The sequence below is a fragment of the Vulpes lagopus genome, chromosome 2 (genome assembly GCF_018345385.1).
Source record: "Vulpes lagopus strain Blue_001 chromosome 2, ASM1834538v1, whole genome shotgun sequence".
NCBI lineage: Eukaryota > Metazoa > Chordata > Mammalia > Carnivora > Canidae > Vulpes > Vulpes lagopus.
In genome coordinates this window covers 63,605,395-63,624,233 of record NC_054825.1, presented here as the reverse complement: position 1 = coordinate 63,624,233, position 18,839 = coordinate 63,605,395, and the positions used below count along the sequence as shown (strand labels likewise).

The 18,839-nt window shown below is 34.9% G+C and overlaps 1 protein-coding gene across 6 annotated transcripts in view; it reads right to left on the bottom strand.

Annotated features, from left to right (window-relative positions):
* FAM214A (family with sequence similarity 214 member A) overlaps positions 1 to 18,839 on the bottom strand; it is a 124,168-nt gene that overhangs the window by 8,186 nt on the left and 97,143 nt on the right. For 5 of the 6 annotated variants that reach the window (XR_005984032.1, XM_041730826.1, XM_041730828.1 and 2 more), the window contains 8 exons: positions 17,665 to 17,849; positions 16,194 to 16,396; positions 15,801 to 15,926; positions 12,819 to 14,658; positions 10,945 to 11,064; positions 8,129 to 8,208; positions 7,313 to 7,421; positions 2,750 to 2,908 (listed from right to left, as the gene is read on the bottom strand). Coding sequence is in view for 5 of the 6 variants with exons in the window: in XM_041730826.1 (XP_041586760.1) it covers positions 2,750 to 2,908; positions 7,313 to 7,421; positions 8,129 to 8,208; positions 10,945 to 11,064; positions 12,819 to 14,658; positions 15,801 to 15,926; positions 16,194 to 16,396; positions 17,665 to 17,849 (2,822 nt within the window). In the remaining variant the exon portion in view is untranslated. The remainder of the gene's footprint in view (positions 1 to 2,749; positions 2,909 to 7,312; positions 7,422 to 8,128; positions 8,209 to 10,944; positions 11,065 to 12,818; positions 14,659 to 15,800; positions 15,927 to 16,193; positions 16,397 to 17,664; positions 17,850 to 18,839) is intronic. The other variant, XM_041730832.1, reaches the window with a different exon arrangement.

The window sequence follows — 18,839 nt, the reverse complement described above, 5'->3', positions numbered from 1 at the left end:
ATTTGGTGTTTCAGTTCTGCTGGTCTATGATACACTATCTTATCAAAATGTGATCAGTCCTTTGAAAACATACCAAACTACCAAAATATAAATAAGATTCCCTGAAGAAACAAAATTAAGTTTATTAATTTATAGTAGGAAAGATTCGTGGTCTAAGATTTGAATTAGGTCATTTACAAAAGGAACCCATTCTTAATGAATAAACTAACCTAGAAAAATTTAATTACATAATGGAAAGTTTATTGAAGAATATTATCATAGAAAAGCAAGTCAGGGAATCTTAAAGGACAGATTAAGTCAACTCAATAACCTGATTTATACCCTTTCCAATATCAAAAGCTGTAATCATTTGTGAGTACTTTCTGGAGACAAAGTGACAAAACCCTTTATCTCTTAATCCTATGTTTTTAATTTAATTTAATTTTTTAAAAAAGATTTTATTTATTTATTCATAATAGACACACAGAGAGAGGTAGAGACATAGGCAGAGGGAGAAGCAGGCTCCCTGTGGGAAGCCTGATGTGGGACTTGATCCTTGAACTCTGGAATCATGTCCGGAGCCAAAGGCAGACACTCAACTGCTGAGCCAGGCATCCCAATCTTGTTTTTTAGATGTCTATCAAGGTCAAAGATTAATGCTTTTTAAAAGTGTAGTTCAGGGGATCCCTGGGTGGCTCAGCGGTTTAGCGCCTGCCTTTGGCCCAGGGTGTGATCCTGAAGTCCCGGGATCGAGTCCTACAGCAGGCTCCCTGCAGAATCCCTGCATGGAGCCTGCTTCTCCCTCTGACTGTGTCTCTGCCTCTCTCTCTCTCTCTCTCTCTCTCTCTCTCTGTCTCTGTTACTCATGAATAAATAAAATCTTAAAAAGTGTAGTTCAAATTCTCTCTTACTTGTAAACTTCACTTAAAGATATTTATTTGAGCTGATTTCCAGCCATTTACTTTTATCTTGTTTCTAAGCCACCCTACTGGTCAATGGAGACTTTATACATTATGACAGATTACAATATGGTAGACCTTATATCTCCATTCTGTAATTATTAAGTGCCAATAGAATATGAGAAACTGATGAGACTTTTTATGTCCTGATAAAGCAAAATGGATACCTTTATAGCTCTATTCTAATATCATAAGCATTTTAGCATAATACATTTATTCTGATACTGAACTTAAGTCAATTGTACATTCCATGTTACTAGTTATCCGATATTAGCTGTTATTTTTTCAAAATCATACTGGAAAAGTGAATATAGCTTTCCATGGAAAATTAATTAACAGGTGGCTCAATTATCACAATTGGACAGGTTTGTGAAGGGGTGGATCTGTTTTTGATAATGTTGTGCATCTTTAGGACTATGATCTATGATCCATAAATGTAAATATTACTGGGGAAAGAAAACTTGAGTAAATGAGCAGACAAAACTTTTTTCTTTTTTTTTTTTTTAAACCAAAGTGTGAAACACTGATCGGGCTCTTAAGTAAAATTTTCAGGGGCACCTGGGTAGCTCAGTCAGTTGAGCGTCTGCCTTCGGATCAGCTCATGGTCCTGGGGTCCTGGGATGGAGCCCAGGATTATGGTGCTCCTTGCTCAGCGGGGAATCTCCTTCCCTCTCCCTTTCTACCTCCCCCTGCTTGTATTCACTCTCCCTCTCTCTCTGTCTGTCTCTCTCTCTCAAATAAATAAATAAAATCTAAAAAAAATTTTTTTCACCCTTAAAATGGAGTAAGGCTAAAATAACTTTTTTGAGCACACTGGGCCAATAATGAATAGGCTATATTTAGTCCCCCAAAATGTATAATTTCCTTTCCTTTGTTGTTTCTCAATTGCATAGAATCCCTTTTCACAACTTTTAGTCCTTGAAAATCAAGAAGGTTGAAGAGAAGGATCTTAGGAGACGAATCAATAGGACCATGTGGTAAGCTAGGAAATTCAAGTAGCAAGGCCAGAACAGTATAGTTCTGAGACTATAGCAATTTGTGCTTCTCAAAGTAAGATCTAACATGAAAACACAGATCTGACTCTATATTTGATATCATCACTGTAAACTTCTTATAGACTTGTATCATTAGTCTCTTTTTCCTCTCTGTCCTTTGCAAAGGGCTGATACTAAACACACAGTAGGATGCAGTATCATTTTTGCAGTTGAAGGCTTATTTTATCTTCAAGCGATCAGAATTTAAAAATGGGAACGATGAAATCATAAGATCATAAAGTTCAGAACTGCTCTTACTCTCTCCATTAGAACATTAGTATGGAAACAGAAATAGCTAAGATTAGAAAAAAATCATCTCAAAACAAATAGGAAAAAGGCGGTGAAAGGATCTGACTGAAGATTTAATTCACCAAATCTTTACCTAGATCTTCCTGAGATGAGGATCACGTGTGAAGATGACACTTGGGGACCAGTGAGCACAGTAAGCACTTGAGAATTTGTGTAAACTCTCAGAGATATGAAATTATAGTGTCACTAATCAAAGTTTTATCATGTTTTCAAATCACATAGAAACAAGTAAATTTTCAGCAGATCCTCAAATGTGAAAGAGGAAATTTGTTGTTAGAGCTACCTGGAAAAGAAGTTATGAGGCAACATATTGATATTTTAGTCTCTACTCAGCCTTCAGTTTTGTTAGGAAATGCTTAATGTTTTCAAGCATTGCCAGAAAGAAGTCTTAAATCTCTTTGAATTTAAAGACATCTGTCATTAAATTGGTTGATTTTAGCCAACAAAGACAATTTTTAAAATACTTGCCATATAAGGAGAGGGAGCATTATCATCTGAAACACTGTAGAATGACACTTCTACTGGAAGAGTCAAATGTGTGGGGCAGAAAACACCACTTGCCCCTACCTCAGCAGTAAAACCATCAACAATGCCAAGAGGATCTAACCGATAGTTTAAGACAGATTCCTGGAAGACAAAATAATTTTTAAGAAATAAATTTTAGAAGTTGACATATATTCATTTTTTTTCATTTAAAGAAATACATTATTATCTTTTCTAGCACTAGAAAATGGTAGCTACTCAAACAGAATCCAACAATACATTAAAAAAAAAAAATCAGGGGCAGCCCTGGTGGCACAGCAGTTTAGCGCCACCTGCAGCCTGGGGCATCATCCTGGGGACCCTGGATGAGTTCCACGTCGGGCTCTCTGGGTGGAGCCTGCTTCTCCCTCTGCCTGTGTCTCGGCCTCTCATTCTCTCTCTGTGTCTCTATGAGTAGATAAATAAAATCTTTAAAAAAATTTTAAAAATAAAAAATAAAATTAAATAAATCATTCACCACAATCAAGTGGGATTTATTTCAGGGATGCAAGGGTGGGGTTCAATGTTTGCAAATCAATCAATGTGATATATAACTTCAATAAGAGAAAGGATAAAAATCATATGATCATTTCAATAGATACAGAAAAACCATTTGATAAAGTATAACACCCATTCATGATAAAAGCCCTCGACAAAGTAGGCTTAGAGGGAACACACCTCAACATAATAAAGGTTATCTATGAAAACCCCACAGTGAACACCATACTTAATGGGGAAAAACTGAGAACTTTTCTCCCCAAGGTCAGGAGCAAGACTATTTTGTTCAAAATAGTACTGGAAGTCTTAGCCACAGCAATTAGACAAACAAAAGCATCCAAACTAGTAAGAAAGAAGTAAAACCCTATTTGCAGATGACATGATACTATATATAGAAAACCCTAAAGACTGCATAAAAAAAACCTACTAGAACTGATAAATGAATTCAGTGAAGTCTCAGCACACAAAATCAGTGTGCAGAAATCCACTGCATTTCTATACACTAATAATGAAGCAGGAGAAAGAGAAATTAAGAAAACAATCCCATTTACAACTGCACCAAAAATAGTAAGATACCTAGGAATAAGCCTAACCAAAGAGGTAAAAAAGACCATACCCTGAAAACTATAAAATACTGATGAAATTGAGGAGGACACAAAGAAATAAATGGAAAGACTTCCACGCTCATGGAATAGAAGAACAAATATTGTTAAAATGTCTGTACTAGGGGATCCCTTGGTGGCTCAGCGGTTTAGCGCCTGCCTTCGGCCCAGAGCGTGATCCTAGAGTCCCGGGATGGAGTCCCACATCAGGCTCCCTGCATGAAGCCTGCTTCTCCCTCTGCCTGTGTCTCTGCCTCTCTCTCTCTCTCTCTCTCTCTCTCTCTGTGTGTGTGTCTCTCATGAATAAATAAAATCTTAAAAAAAAAAGTCTGTACTATCCAAAGCAATCTACGTATTTAATGCAAATCAAAACACTAACAGCATTTTTCACCAGAACTAGAAAAAAAAACCCTAAAATTTATATGGAACCCAAAAAGACACCAAATAACCAAAGCAATATTGAAAAAGGAAAGCAAAGCTGGAGACATCACAATTCTAGACTTCAAGTTATATTACAATGCCGTAGTAATCAAAACAACATGGTACTGGCAAAAAACAGATATAATACATCAACAGAACAGAATAGAAAAACCAGAAATCCACAACTATATGGTCAATTAATCTTCAGCAAAGTAGGAAAGAATATCCAATGGGAAAAAGTTTTTTCAACAAATGGTGCTGGGAAAACTAGACAGCCACATGCAAAAGAATGAAACTGGATCACTTTCTTACACCATAAACAAAAATAAATTCAGGGGCACCTAGGTGGCTCAGTGGTTGAGCATCTTCCTTTGGCTCAGGTTGTGATCCCCAGGTCCTCGGACTGAGTCCCACATCAGGCACCCCACAGTGAGCCTGCTTCTTTCCCTCTGCCTATGTCTCTGCCTTTCTTCTGTATCTCTCATGAATAAATAAATAAAATGTTTATTAGAGAAAATAGATTTAAAAAGTAGATAAAAGACCTAAATGTGAGGTCTGAAGCCATAAAAATTCTAGAAGAGAGCACAGGCAGTAAGGTCTCTGACATCAGCCATAATAACATTTTTCTACATATGTTGCCTGAGGCAAGGGAAATAAAAGCAAAAATGAACTATTGGGACTACATCAAAATAAAAAGCCTCTGCACAGCAAAGAAAACAATCAACAAAACTAAAAGGCAAAAAAAAATAAATAAATAAAAATAAAAAAAATAAAAAAATAAAAAAAAATAAAAAACAAAAAACAAAAAACTAAAAGGCAACCTACTGAATGAGAGAAGATATACGCAAACGACATATGTGATAAAGGGTTAGTATCCAAAAAAAAAATGTAAAGAACTTACACAACCCAACACCCAAAAACTGAATAATCCAATTTAAAAATGGGCAGAAGACATGAACAGACATTTCTTCAAAGAAATGAAAATGGCCAACAGACAAATGAAAAAATGCTCAACATCATACATCATCAGGGAAATGCAAATTCAAATTACAATGAGAGATCACCTCAGACTTGTCGTAAGAGCTAAAATCAAAAACGTAAGTAACAACAAGTGTTGACAAAAAATGTGGAGAAAAAGGAACCCTTGTGCACTGTTGGTGAGAACACAAACTGGTGAAGCCACTAGAGAAAACAGTATGGACGTTCTTTACAAAGTTAAAAATAGAATTACCCTATGATCCAGTAATCAAACTACTGGGTATTTACACAAAAAAATACAAAAACATTAATTCAAAGGAATACATGCAGCATTTATAGCAGCACTATTTACAATAGCCAAATTATGGAAAGAGCCCAAATGTCCATCAATAGATCAATGGATAAAGATGTTGGGTGTGAGGAATGCTGGGTGGCTCAGCCTGGTTAAGTGCCTGCCTTTGGCTCAGGTCATGATCAGGGGGTCCTGGGATTGAGCCCTGAGTGGGGCTCTTTGCTCCCATTAAAAATTATATTACCACTTTGTAAAACAGTTTGGCAGTTTCTTAAAAAGTTAAACATAGGGCAGCCCTGGTGACTCAGCAGTTTGGCACCACCTTTGTCCTGGGGTGTGATCTTGGAGACCTGGGATGGAGTCCCGCATCGGGCTCCCTGCATGGAGCCTGCTTCTCCCTCTGCCTAGGTCTCTGCCTCTCTCTCTCTTTCTCTCTGTGTCTCTCATGAATGAATAAATAAAATCTTTAAAAAAAAAGTTAAACATATACCTATTATATTACCCAGACATTCCATTCTGGGTAAGTTACCCAAGCAAAATGAAAACTTATGTCCACACAAAAATGCATATATGAATATTCACAGTAGGTGTTTTTGTTTGTTTTATTTTTTTTTTTAGAGAGTACACAATTGACGGAGGGGAGAGGGAATAGAAAAGAATCTTAAGTGGGTTCCACAAGGCTCAATCTCATGACCCTGAGATCGTGATCTGAGCTGAAATCAAGAATCAAATGCTTAACCAACTGAACTACCCAGGCACCCCTTACAACAGCTTTATTTGTAATAGACCAAAACTGGAAACAACCCAAAGGTCCAAAATCAGGTGAATGAATAAACAAATTGTGGCATATCCATATGGCTACAATAAAAAGAAATAAACTCTTGATACAAAGGACAGCTATAAATCAAAAAGGATCTATAAGTTGGACAGTCTCAGAACTTCTCTGTACCTTTTTCTACTGAAGTCGAATGAAAATGTATGTATAACTGTACAAATGTACAAATACATTCCAGTGTACTAATCTTGTAACCATCTTCCCTTTCCTAAGGTTTTTACATGTCAGATGTTCTTTTTTCCCTTCACAAATTTTCTTATAATACAAAGGTTGCAGAACATCTGACACTCAGTGGCCTTATGCAATTTTAAAATACTGTCAGAGAATAGAGAGAGTTCAACATCTCTGAAGTGATATCTTGATCCCAAGTAGGACTATTCTTATTAAATAAAATGGCACATTATTGGAGACCTTTACCCATTCAATTTTTAAAAAATAGTCTTATTTTAGAATAGATTTAGATTTGAAACAAAGTTACAAATATAGTTTAAAGAACTATTTGATTTTGAATATCAACCTTCTTGATCATGAAGGGGGTGTTATGAGCCCACTATTCTCATTCCTGGGTATCAGAGTCAGTACTACCATGTAAGGTGTGGTTAACTCCCTCCTTTAGCCAGAGTAATGGACACCTTACTCCACTTTATGTAAGTCCTCTATCTTCCTCACAAGGTACCCAATTTGAGGATGTCACTGCCAACAATTCTAACTTTACTTCTTACAAAAAGTAAAGGCAAAAGGAAAGGAAAAGGAAAGAAGGTGATTTCAAAGCTTTGAAAAATACAATCCATTTATTTACTTCCTTTTCACAAACAAATGACATAAATAACACCCTGGATCTAGGATAAGAAATGTCAACTCTTTAAAATTCTTAAAAACATTACCTCAAAATTTCCTAAGAGACTAAGACTTGTAATAGGTGGAGCACTAGAACTCAGAAATGGTTTTTCATGAATATCTGGATCATCTTCAATGTTTAAACATGGTCGAGGACTATTAAAAAGAAAATTAACAAACAAACATATTAAACACAACATTTTCTAATTTACCTTTTGTACAAAATTAAATTAGGAGAATTTGATCAATTTCAAATTTACTTAAACTACATGATAAAAAAATTAATCCTACCAAATTTTAAGATAGGAAATATCTAGTTTAAAATCCTGATTTGATTTTGTAGTCAAAAATCAAATGTGTGTTATAATATTTGACAAAAAATATAAGTAAAACTCTGGAAGGTTCCAGGATTGAATGTATAATTTATCATATAGTGGCATTTACTAGAAATATACAATGCAGCCTTCTTTCAGTCTTCATTTTCAGTGAAAAATGAGAATACAAAGGCAAAATTATGTGACTAAAGAAAATAATGAGGGTATTTACTTGTCAACATGGAACACATTTCTAAGGCTTTTTTGCAAAGAAGCATAAGGCAAAGGAGAAGGTGATTGACCAGAAATACTCAAGCCCATTAAGTGTTAAAACCAAAGTGTTTATTATGATGACCAATATAGCTACTCATTGTCTTACTTTCTCCCTTCTACACCCTTAATAACTGTGTGTGAAATAATATTGAAAATGACAGCTAGAAAATAATATTCCTGTTAAAATTGTGATTTTTGTAGAAAATATTTATTCCCCAAGACTAGAAATGAGTGTAGTAGTATTTCACATACACAAACGAGTTTTAGAATAAATACCTTCTAGACGATAAGCTTTTCAGATGCAGTAATGAAGAATCCAAATCAAAACAACCTGATTGTGTCTTTCTTTGAGGAACCTAAGATCAAAATATTCATTTGTGATATTTAAAAACACTGTAATTTTTTTCTTGAATTGATAGAACACTTTTCAAAAGAAAGCTAAGCATATCTGACAAATAATAAAACTTCTCCCCAAACACCTTACTTACAATCATGCTCTGTATTACATATTGTTCTTATGTTCTCATTTTATTAACTGGTAGGAGAAAACAGATAATTAATAAAAGCACTTTTACCAGGTTTTGACTTTTTAAGAAGCAGAATTTGTTTTTTTTCTAAAACCAAATCTTACATGGGATCCTAATATATAAAAAAAAGACTTTTTTTTTTTTTTTACTTTATTATATACAGTTGACCCTTGAACAACACAAGGATTATGAGGGATCCCGGGGTGGCGCAGCAGTTTGGCGCCTGCCTTTGGCCCAGGGCGCGATCCTGGAGATCCGGGATCGAATCCCACGTCGGGCTACCGGTGCATGGAGCCTGCTTCTCTCTCTGCCTGTGTCTCTGCCTCTCTCTCTCTCTGTGTGTGACTATCATAAATAAATAAAAATAAAAACAAAACAAAACACAAGGTTTATGAGACACTGACCCTCTGCCCAGGGCAGTTGAAAATTACCATATAAGTTTTGGCTCAGCTACGGTTGACTGGAAGCCTTACCAGTAACATAAATAGCTGATTAACACACATTTTGTATATTGTTATATACTGTGTTATATTCTTAAAGCTAAAGAACATGTTATTAAGAAAATTAGAAGAGAAAATACGTTTACAGAAACAAAACAAAACCCACATATAAGTGGACCCGTCCAGTTCAAATCTGTGTTGTTCAAGGGTCTACTACACTTCTGTATTTTGTTGGGGGAAATAAAAGATTGATAGCTTTAAAATAAAAAGAAAGGAAGAAAAACTGAAAAGAAAAAAAAAAAATAAAAAAAAAAAATAATAAAAAAAATAAAAAGAAAGAAGAATTAAATAGTGACGGGAGCCTGGAGTTCTGCCCAGCTCTACCACCATCGCACTGTACATTTCCAAGAACCCTGGAGTTTCACAGAGAATAGGTCTGAAAAATACTACCCTGGATGTTCAACCACCACTGTATACCATATTACATTTAAGACACCAATCACACCAACGTCTAGCTAAAAATATCCTAAAAAATGAAAGATCCAGATATCAAAGGTAAAATCACATGCAACATGCAAATTAGAAAGACTCGTTTTCTAGAATATCATATATGTATCCATGCTATTTTTTGTAGTCAGAGCTCAATGTGAAGTTTTCTATCTAAACTCTCATGTCTTCACCTGGGTGGCTCAGCGGTTGAATGTCTGCCTTGGCTCAGGGTGTGATCCCGGTCCCAGGATCAAGTGCCGCATCGGGCTCTCTGCCAGAAGCCTACCTCTCCTTCTGTCTATGTCTCTGCCTCTCTTTCTGTGTCTCTCATGAATAAATAAATAAAATCTTAGGGAAAAAAAAAAAACTCTCATGTCTTCAATTCTGAAAAGTTCTTTTCCTTAATTTCTTCTGACACTGCATTTTCCTTCTTCCATCTACTTTTTTGGAATTTGTACTAGACTTACACTAAACATCTCGTTTTATCTTCCGTGGCTCTTTTACCTTTTACCATCTCTTTTCCCTTCTGTACTTCATTCTAAGTGCTTTCTTAATATGTCTCCCATTCACTTAATTGCTCTTCAGCTGGTTCTAGGCCACTGTTAATCCATCTGTATTTGTATGCACACGTGTGTATATACAGCAATTAAAATGTTTTTTCATATTTAGAATTTTGATTTAGTTGTTTTAGGTAGGTCAAATGTTTGGCATTATTTTAAATTGTTTAGAATTTAGCTTCTCTAAAATAAATTATAAATTAAAGTTATAAATTTAAATTCTAGATTTCTTATTCAGTAATTATTTTTTAATATAGGCCAGATATTGTATGCTTTGAGTTTACTTAAAAAATACAGATAAAACAGCAAAAATTATCTTATGTTTGTAGCAAAATATACGTGTTTTTACTTCTGCTATGATACTGATCACTTGCCTCAGGTTTAACTGAAACGGCAGGTAGAGCAACTAACTACTGACGGCTTACTATGTGTTAGAAATGATACTACTCATCCTCACAACACTAAAGGAGACATTTTCACCCCTTTTTTAATGATGAAGAGACTGAGGCTCAGATTATATTACTCAAATAAGGTCACAAATGTCACACAGGTAGGGTGAAGTCTTTGTGACTCCAAAGCAACACTCTTTTTTTTTTTTTTTTTTCCCAAAGCAACACTCTTAACCTTAGCACTCTGACCTACAAATCTATTTGTAAATGTAGAGTGGGGAAATTTATATGTCTTAAAATAAGATGTTGCATGGGTTCCACATCAAAGACAACTACAAATTTGATTGTCAAATGATCCAGCTATTGATGTCAACTAGCTTCAGTGCAAAGATAAAAATCTACTTACAAACCCGTTTGACACTAAGTATTTCCTTTATATGTAATAATAATTAAAATATTAGACAAAAGACTTTCAGAGAAATTTTATAATCCTAATATTTTTATTCATAGTTTTAGCCTTTGCCCATATTAACACATAGTTATTAGATACATCAAAAAATAAAATGTTTTCTAACTGGAAATTTCTGTTAAAGGTATTTAAATTTTTTCAAATACAATTTGGATAAAATGATCTGTAAACATTTTAGATGTTTTCAATGTTAAATATGGAATAAGAGGAAAAAACCTTACAGGACTTGAAAGAAGAGGCAATCCAGTTCGAGGATGAAAGGCTCTCGTTGAGATTCCATCTAAGGAATGAAAATTATGTTTCCGCCAGACACTTGAATGTTTCAGTGGTATAGTCTTCTGCTAGGAAAATAATTAGATTTTAATGTTAATATTTAAGTAATTTTTGGTTTTAGTATTATTCTAATATGTAGTGAGGTATTACATCCTTGGTGGTGAAGATTTAATCAGAAAACAATTTCTAAATTTTTTCTAGGATACTGAATAAATTCAAATATTCTAAAGAAAGTATGTCCAAATATAATTGCCTTATCAATATATGGTCATATTTATAAATACTCAATCTAATATCTGGTAAGCTAACATTTGATATTTTTAATTTGTTAACTAAACAACTACTCACAGGTAGAAAAAATAGAATATTCTAAAATATAAAACTATGTTGATATTAAGAGCCATTCTCAGAGCATATAATTTGGTGGAGCATAACAGAGAAATACAGTAAATGCAAACTTAAAAATATATCTAATGCAGCTGCAGTACCATGTTTTTGAAGTGATACAGGAAACAAGCTAATCCTTAACAATTAGGCAAGTTTAAACGCAAACACCAGAAACTCATGAAAATCCTGGGACTCTTGGGTGGCTCAGTGGTTGAGTGTCTGCCTTCAGCTCAGAGCATGATTCCAGAGTCCCGGGATCAAGTCCCACATCAGACTCCCTGCATGGAGCCTGCTTCTCCCTCTCCCTATAGCTCTGCCTCTGTGTTGCTCATGAATAAATAAATAAAATCTTAAAAAAAAAAAAAGAAATTCATAAAAATCCAGAAAGACTTATCTACCATTTACTAGCTTTGTGACCTTGGGCAAGATACTTAACTTCTCCAAGCTAAGGGTCCTCTTTTTTAAATTGGAGTTAGTAATAACACCTAACCTCATAGTTTAGTGGAAGGATTAAGTATGCCAACATGTGTAAAATATTCAGAAAAGGGCTTGGGTACTTAGGAAATTTAAGCATAACAATAATTTTCTAAAGTTAAAAATAGTTTGGTAGAAAGGTAAATCAAATGGAAATGACTGAAGTATCTTTTATTTACATAGTGCATCGAAGGTTTACAAAACTTTTTATTTATTTTTTATTTATTTTTAAAGACTTTATTTATTTATTCATGAGAAACACAGAGAGAGAAACAGAGACACAAGCAGAGGGAGAAGCAGGCTCCATGCAGGGAGCCCGATGCGGGACCCAATCCCGGAACCCCTGGGATCACGCCCTGAGCCAAAGGCAGACACTCAACCGCTGAGCCACCCAGGGGTCCCTACAAAATATTTAAAATTTGTTATTTGACTATCACAACTGAGATAGGCACAAGAGATTTATCATTCTTATTTTAAAGCTGAGGAAACTGAAGTTTTTAAAAGTTACATGACTTAGTCAGTGTGACTTAGGGACCAAATTGTGAAGTCAGGACTGGAACCCAACTATTCTGACCAACAGCCTAGTGATTTCACCATAGATATTCCTAAAATCCTTAGCTGAGCAGTGGCATAGCACAATGAGGACACTGTTTTAGGCCAGAGCTGCTAACAAACAATACATTAAGTTAATACGAATTTCATTTCTGACGCCTATTTACTCTCCAGCAATTGTTCAGAATATTGAAACAACCAAAAATGGCAACAGGAAGAATTTACCTAACATTTGCTATTATGATGGTTATTTTCAAAGGATGTTAATACTACTTTTATTGCAGGTTCATTTTAATAGACTGTGTGTATTATAATTAGTGGGCACCTTGGGCCTTCATAACTAAATTTCCTGTAAAACAGAAAACTATAATAAATGAGAATTATATTTGAAATATTAGATGCTACCTACCAACGCCTCTGTACTTTTTAATCGTTCACATGTAGACAAACAGTTTTTTATATTCTTTCTCTGAGAACAGTTTTGAGATTTTTCATCAATTGTCTCTTCTTTCTTATCCTGTTCATTTTTCAATTGGTCTGGCTTTTTGCATTTGAAAACTTCATTATTACTGAGATAATTTTCTATACTATTAAGTTGATTATTTTGCTCACATGTTTTGGGCCTTTTAAAGTCTTTATTTGAGCACTTGTTTTCATGTTTGTTCAAATATCCAGACATTTCCAACATAGCAGTTTTTATTTTTGAGTCATTTTTCTTAGAATCCTCAAATTGATAATTGTTAAAAGATTCTGGATTACAATTTTCATTTTTTATTTTTTCTTTATATTTATTTGTACAAGTTTGTTTTTCAATATTGTTGCAATTTGAATACTGTTTATCAGTTTCATTGCTAATTTCTTGCTCCTTAAATTGACACTCAGAAAGTGTATTTTCCAATCTAACTGTCAAATCTAAGTTATTTTTTTTGCAGTGAGGCATATTCGAGGGAGTCAATATACCAGCAGTTTTGTTCTGTCTCTCTTGAAATGTATTTTGGATGATTTCACTAAGATTGTCCTGATACAGATTTCTTATTTGAGGTTTCAAAGAGGACTTGACTTTACTTTCGCATTTAAAAGAACTCAATGATTTTTTGGGTATTAAGTTTGTCCCTTCACTGCTATCTTCCAAAAAGAAAAATTTTGTATTAGAAATGGAAATGGAAGTGTCATCCTTGTTTTTCTTCAACAAATTTTTATCTTCATACAAACTCCTAAACACCTTAGAAGAAACCGAACTGGAGTCATGCATGTTGAATGACTGCCGGGATAAATGTGATGCTGTTGGATCGATATGCTCCAAGTGTTGAGCAATCCTTGCGATAACATCTTGCCGCTCTTGGAGTAAGGAGCCTATCAAAGGATTAGTCTCACCAACAGACTGACGAGAATAAAGACCATCAGAAATGCCAGTTGCACTTCGAAGAGTTTCTGGTTTTACTTGAATTTTTCCCTCGCTGGTATCTTCTGAGGAGGAAAGCTCCGGACTACCAAAAGAAATGGAGAAAGGTTCTTTACATTTTCTCACGTTTTCATTTTCTTGTGCAACCCGGAAAAGTTTTGAATTAAGTGAACTAGACTCTTGCATATTAAATGGATGTCCAGGAACATGTGAAGTGCTTGGATCACAATGAATCAAATGCTGAGCAATTCTTGCAATAACTTCTTGTCGGTCCTGAATTAAAGAGCCTATTAAAGGATTAGTCTCACCAACTGATTGCCAGGAACTCTGGTGGCTAGACACACTGGAATCAATCATTGAAAATGATTTTAATGTTCTCACTGGTGTTTCGTGTGACTTTCTATCTCCTCTACCACTGAAGCCCAGAATATTAGCTTGACATGTTCCATAGTCAGATTTATTGCCAGTGCCCGGATACAGTTTGACATTTTTGACAGCTGCAGTATACTCTGAAGTTGTGCCATTTTTTGCATGCAATACGTTTTCGGGTGCCAGGGCCCAAGATTGTTTGCTACACAGACGCTGTGAGCTATTTGTACTACATTGTTCAGCTTCATTAGAATTGCGGTGCTGATGGGCTTTAAGTTCATGTTCTTGAATTCTTTTCTCATAAAGGCCAATATTAGTGTGAATACTACAGGTCAACACTGGGTAATTAGATTGTCTGGGCAAGGACTGAACGCTGACTTTCAAGGCCACATTGTGAGAAACATTAGGAACAGGAAACACATGTTCAATTGGAGTCTGTGAAAAATTCCACTGCAGGTCTACATCAGCAGCACTGATTCTAGAATCATACAGAAAAATAGAGAATCAATGGATTATACAATTCATAACATTATAGTATATTATAAAAAATTTTAAGTAGTCATAGACTGATCTTTGTTTGCATTAATTACTATCAAGGCTTTACTTTCAGCTACTTTACCATGCATGTCATTCTGATAAAACCAAATAAAATACAATAGTTTAGAACAGAGAGTATCTCTTTTTAAGATTTTATTTATTTATTCATGAGAGACACAGAGAGAGAGAGACAGAGGTATAGGTCGAGGGAGAAGCAGGCTCCCCATGGGAAGCTTGATGCAGCACTTGATTCTGGGACCCCTGGATCGTGATCTGAGTTGAAGACAGATGCTTGACCACTGAGCCACCCAGATGCAATACATTTTGAGAGATGTATTTTTTTAAGAATACTAGCCCACATAAGCATTAAAGCTTAAGAATGTTTTTATTATTATTTAAGATTTTATTTATTTATTCATGAGACACAGAGAGAGAGAGAGAGAGTAGAGACTTATGCAGAGAGAGAAGCAGGGTCCATGCAGGGAGCCCGATGTGGGACTCAATCCCGGGACTCCAGGATCATGCCCTCGGCCAAAGGCAGATGCTCAACGCTGAGCCACCCAGGTGTCCCTAAAGCTTAAGAATATTATGAGTTACTTGTCAAAAGAGAAAAAACAGACTTTGTATTTACTACTAAATAAATAGAGTCAGCTAATTCTTTTATACAAGGTGATTAAGAAATGCTCTTCATCTCATGGCCACCTGCCTACAGAGACAATTAGATAGCTGTTCAGCAGCCTGTAAATTTATAGTTTTCAAGATACAAAAATTAAGTAAGTATACCATTATGGAAACTCAGCAGCCCAGAAAGTTTTCTACTGTGTATACACTGGCAGCATTATATCCACTATTGGTTTTGAAAGCTAAAAAATGTTCTGAAAACTATTCTATGCCATATTTAACCCAAAAAGCAAAACTCCTACTGATTCCTATTTAAATTTCTCTAACTTTTGAGAAAAACTTCAGTAAATTTTATCTACTTACATTTAGGAATGAAGGAAATAAACTACTTAAAAGGTAAAATATTCAGTATCTAACCAACATAATTGAATATGCACTGTTCTTATTTTGCCCTAGACATACCTGTAAAGAATATTTCGTGGAATAGCACCATGAGAAACACTCAGCCAAGCACTTAATTGAGAAAAAAACACAAATGAGCGGACAGCCAATAGAAGAGTCTTTTCTTCAATAAATCGATCACCACTCCTAAGGGAAGTAAAAAGCATCATATAAATGTCAGCAAGTACAAAATGACTGAATTTTAGAAAGATTGAAGCTAAAACATTTAGGATGTGTGCTTTCAAGAGTATAGAAGTGCACTTACTAGTGTCACTTCAAGTCACACAAGTACAAAATGTTTAAATTTTACTACATAAATAGAAGAATTCAATGACATGATATATTATTAAAATAATTTATAGAAAGCAATGAAAAACCTGATTTACCAACAACTTATAACTCTGTGCAACTTACTGTCGAGGAACTGGCTCCAATATCCATCTTTCTAATAATAATGCATCTTGCTTAATTGCAGGATCATTAAGATCAATCCCTTCTGTGGTGGGTCCATCATCACTGTAGCAGCAGTCTGGTAGTAGCATCACTTCCACCATGATTGGAAGGTTGTTCTTCCACAACAATGAGACCTCAGACCTAGTTCTTCTGGCTTGGCGACACTTGAGAGAAAATGAATATAAGCAAAATGTCTTGATGGGCCAAAAATTTCATGTTTAAATTTTAAAATTATAATTGTAAAACAGACAACTCTATGAGAAATGAGTTATCAATTGCAGAACTTTGCTTAGGCTTGTCTATTTAGATTTCATCATTAAATAATGGGTTAACACTAGTGAGTTCTAGAGTGTGAGATGTAGCACTAAACATTTGTGATGCAAATTTTCTTGGAGGGATATTCTTGCTCTATTTTGCAGAAAAATAACTGCCACAACACAAATCTGACAGGCCTTGAGATGGCCCAGCCTAGTATGTAAATTATATCATCATTACAGAAGAAAGATTCATTCTAAGTGGAAAGCAAAATATTAAAAATTCATTTTCATTAAATGATCAAAATAGACAAGATTTAAAAAGTATAAAATTTGAGGCACCTGGGTGGCTCAGTGATTGAGCATCTGCCTTTGACTCAAGTCATGATCCTGGGGTTCTGGGACCAAGCCTGCATTGGGCTCCCTGCTCAGCAGGGAGTCTGCTTCTTTGTCTCCCTCTGCTCCTCCCCTTCTCTCATGCTCACTCTCTCTCAAATAAATAAAGAAAATCTTAAAAAAAAAAAAAAAAAAAAAAAGTGTAAAGGGATGCCTGGGTGGCTCAGCAGTTGAGCCATCTGCCTTTGACCCAGGGCGTGATCCTGGAGTCCCAGGATCAAATCCATATCAGGCTCCCTGCTCTCTCTGTGTCTCTCATGAATGAATAAAATAACAAAAAAAAAAAAAAAAAAAAAAAAAAAAAAGGTATAAAATTTAAGACTATATTTAAGAACCAAACTTTTGAGAAAAATTCTTATAACAAATTTTACTACCTACCAAAATAAATATTTTTAAACATTATATGATAGTAAAAAATATCTTGACATAGGAAAAAAGAAAGGACTATCAGAGAGAAATTGGCTAATATGAGGAAAATAATCATGAAGATAATTCTACTAAATAAACACAAAGTCAATAGTTTTAAATCTGGCATGGGAGAAGGCAGGTATGAAATTGGTTGTCAACCTGCAAGCTGATCTACAAAGGCACCTGCTGTGCTTTCAAGAGCATTAAGATCAAGATTATTAGCCATGGTCCAGAATTAGGATTTTTTTTCATTATAGTTTTAACCAATTTTATATTTAAATGTCAACATTATAATTATCACGTATCAAAGATGACCGAATTTAAACCAGTTGACATAAAAGATAAATAAAAAATACTCAACACATAATTCTTACCTGAGCCAGCTTGTCACTGCATTCATGTTTGGTAGTTGCTGGGTAACAGGACTGTGCTGGAGGGCAATGGAAACTTTCTGTGCGACCTTTTACAGAACATTCTGGTGTTCGTCCTTCTGTTATTAACAAGGCCAAAGAGACCAAGAACTCCTCTGCATCATATTCAAAATATTCATCTAGAGTATCTGGTATGTAAAAAAAGAAAAAGAGTCTCCAATGTAATGTATTCTTGATAAGAGCTCACCTTTTACGTCAAAAATACCTAATATCACAATCCATATTCAAGTATATTTACTAACAAAGAGGGAAAGGGAAAAATGAGGCAATTAAAATACAGTAAACTCTTGATTCACAAGTTATACAGGGTAAGGAGAGGATGGATTATTCCAAATTTCAGTTAAGACAAAGATGGTTTCTATGTGAAACTTGCACAAAATTGTTTCTATGTGAACTTCAATTCAAATGTCTAAGAATTCAGGAATACACTTATAATCCTATAGATATTTAGATTTTTGGATGTCAAGTGCAACAGTTTTCATATGTAAAGTCCCACCAATAACCAAAAGATTAAAAAGTCTTGTGTCACATTTTTAGCTAAGATGCTTTATTATTATTGTCAAACATTGAAGATGTAAATTCAAATGCATGTTTCTCCCCTCTCCCTTGCTCCTTTCTTATCTATCTAGTTCCTTGTTCTCACAACCCCAGTTCTGTGCTGTGGACATTCAGAGTTATGGAGTCCTTCTCTGCCTATGCTATACCACAGTATTAATTTCAAAAAGAGTAATGCTGTAATTATCCACCAGGCGATGCAGACACAGATTACAACACATACAGTGTGTTGTTTTTTGGTTACTGTACAGTTCAGAACAATTTAATCTGTAGCTGTTTTTACTTACTTGCAGTAACTTTTAAATTTCTCATAAATGCTCCAAGTTTGCAAACAAAACACAGTTAAATTTCAAAAGTGTTAACCTGCTACACAGGTTGAACATGTGTGCAAATGCACAAACACAAAATTCAATTTGTTGTGCAATCCAAGTAAACAACATATAACTTAAGTACTTACTACACTTATTAGGTGACGGGGATACAGAGTTGTACTGCATATAGCTCCTGGTTGCAAAAGGTTTTTGATTCACAAATGAGTTAAAAGTCAATAGGAGGGCAGCCCA